Source organism: Echinococcus granulosus (genome assembly GCF_000524195.1).
Source record: "Echinococcus granulosus chromosome Unknown EG_S00317, whole genome shotgun sequence".
NCBI classification, from domain to species: domain Eukaryota; kingdom Metazoa; phylum Platyhelminthes; class Cestoda; order Cyclophyllidea; family Taeniidae; genus Echinococcus; species Echinococcus granulosus.
Genome location: NW_020170697.1, coordinates 15,125 through 16,830, shown reverse-complemented (window position 1 = coordinate 16,830; position 1,706 = coordinate 15,125). Strand labels below are relative to the sequence as shown.

The 1,706-nt window shown below is 38.3% G+C and overlaps 1 protein-coding gene across 1 annotated transcript in view; it reads left to right on the top strand. All coding sequences in view use genetic code 11, as the record gives it.

Moving 5' to 3' along the window:
* Positions 1 to 1,706, top strand: part of EGR_10977 (hypothetical protein) — a gene marked incomplete at both ends in the record, with an annotated part of 3,956 nt that overhangs the window by 1,977 nt on the left and 273 nt on the right. Inside the window, 2 exons of the mRNA XM_024500226.1 lie at positions 254 to 360; positions 770 to 1,176. Coding sequence (XP_024345363.1) covers positions 254 to 360; positions 770 to 1,176 — 514 coding nt within the window. The remainder of the gene's footprint in view (positions 1 to 253; positions 361 to 769; positions 1,177 to 1,706) is intronic.

Sequence of the window (1,706 nt, the reverse complement as noted above, 5' to 3'; positions counted from 1 at the left end):
CGTGTTTATGCCAAACTAAATAACGCTTTTATTTTTAACTAAAATGCATTTGCGTATGCTTCTTTAAACGTTTTTTCAAATGGCTTTAAATCAAAGTAGATTACTCATATATTCATACTTTAGTTAGGTGTTCAAAATGCAAAAAAAATTCAAAAATGCACATTTAAATATTTTGCGATTTTTTCATTCCATTTTTTAACAGTGTCTTGCCTGCGCCTTTTAGGACATTCTGTAAAACTTGTGTTTGTTTTAGCATACGATCTTTAAATAATGATTGGATTAATAATCCGGAGTCCTTTCGTGGCTATTGGTTAGGTGGTGTTGCTCTCAGGGAGTGTCCTGCGTTGGATTGCAAATCAGGTTTGAGAGCAGTTTCTATCGTGCGTAATTGGTGAGGGTTGACTACTGTCATTCGCACTTTCTTAATGACACCGCCATCGTAGCATTTTAGTGCCATTTAAAGGGTAGGAAGGTCTCCTTTTTTGTTTTTGCAATTGTGCTTAATCAATATTCGTTTCGAAAAGGTTCTACTGTTTTTTTCTTGCTTCACAACACTTGGATTTGCTGTTACACATAAGGAATATGACTTTTCAACTTTTTCACACGTTTTTTAATCGCCAGCTACATTCTCTGTGTTTTTTCATTTGGAAATATTGCAGTTCTCACTCCAGATCTTTACAATGTTAAAGAAACTCTTTCTGTTTTTGTTTCAATCGGGACTACACATTTGTTTGTACATAGGTTTTCTGTTGGAAACGTTGAATCACAGTCTTCTTCGCAAATGTTCGTTCCTATAACCTTCGAACTTTTGTGCCTTCACGGCTTCCGAAGAACATTAACTATTCCAAGCACACCCATCTTCCTATCCTTCTTATCGTCGCCTCTGATAACCAGATATCAGAAGATGCAAGGCTTGTAATCTCCGTTGTGCAATCCCTTCGGCTTGCTGCTCATCCTCTAAATCTGGTGCCTTTCTTCTCCCAAGTACACCGACTCATCCGCGCAAAATTGTTTCAAATGGTCATATTTGGAAACTTCTTGATTTACTTCAGCCTTCCTGCTGTGGTTAAACTGGCTCTTGATGACTACTGCAATACTAATCGCGTGGTATTTATTGCTTTCTTTCAAAACGCACACACCTTGAGAGGCACTCCTGGCAACGACGACTTTGCCATGGTAGGCTCGTTTTCTCTGTAGCGCCTTGAGTTATCCATCCACCCGCAATCAGTGCAAATTAATTTCTAGGAATTGTGTATTTTAAGCTCACAGAAGAGCCATAAGGTGGCTGTGGCGCTGAAATAGAGTTTATTGTTGTCGAGACGGTAAATCTACTCATGGAGACCAAGGAATTCGAGCAATTTAACATATATTTGAAAGAATCATTTTGGTGCATAGTTTCTTCTTCTGAGTTTTATCTCCGGCGTTCCCCTTTGTTTATCTTCCTGCTTCAACCATGGCAGCATAGTGTATTAAATGTACAGATCGTGAACCAAGGTGATGCATTAATTGTAATGATAATGAAAAGACGCTTGACCTCAACAGCCATGATGCGTCTTATCGACCGTGAAAGTTGCACAGTTTTACGTTCTTTGGAAACTCCGCCTGAAGAAAGGTTTTTTTGGTTTTGGGGTCTTAAGAATATAATAAGCGCATTTCATACACCGATTTTTTTGTGAAAGCCTTTTAAATGAAACCATTTAATGGGT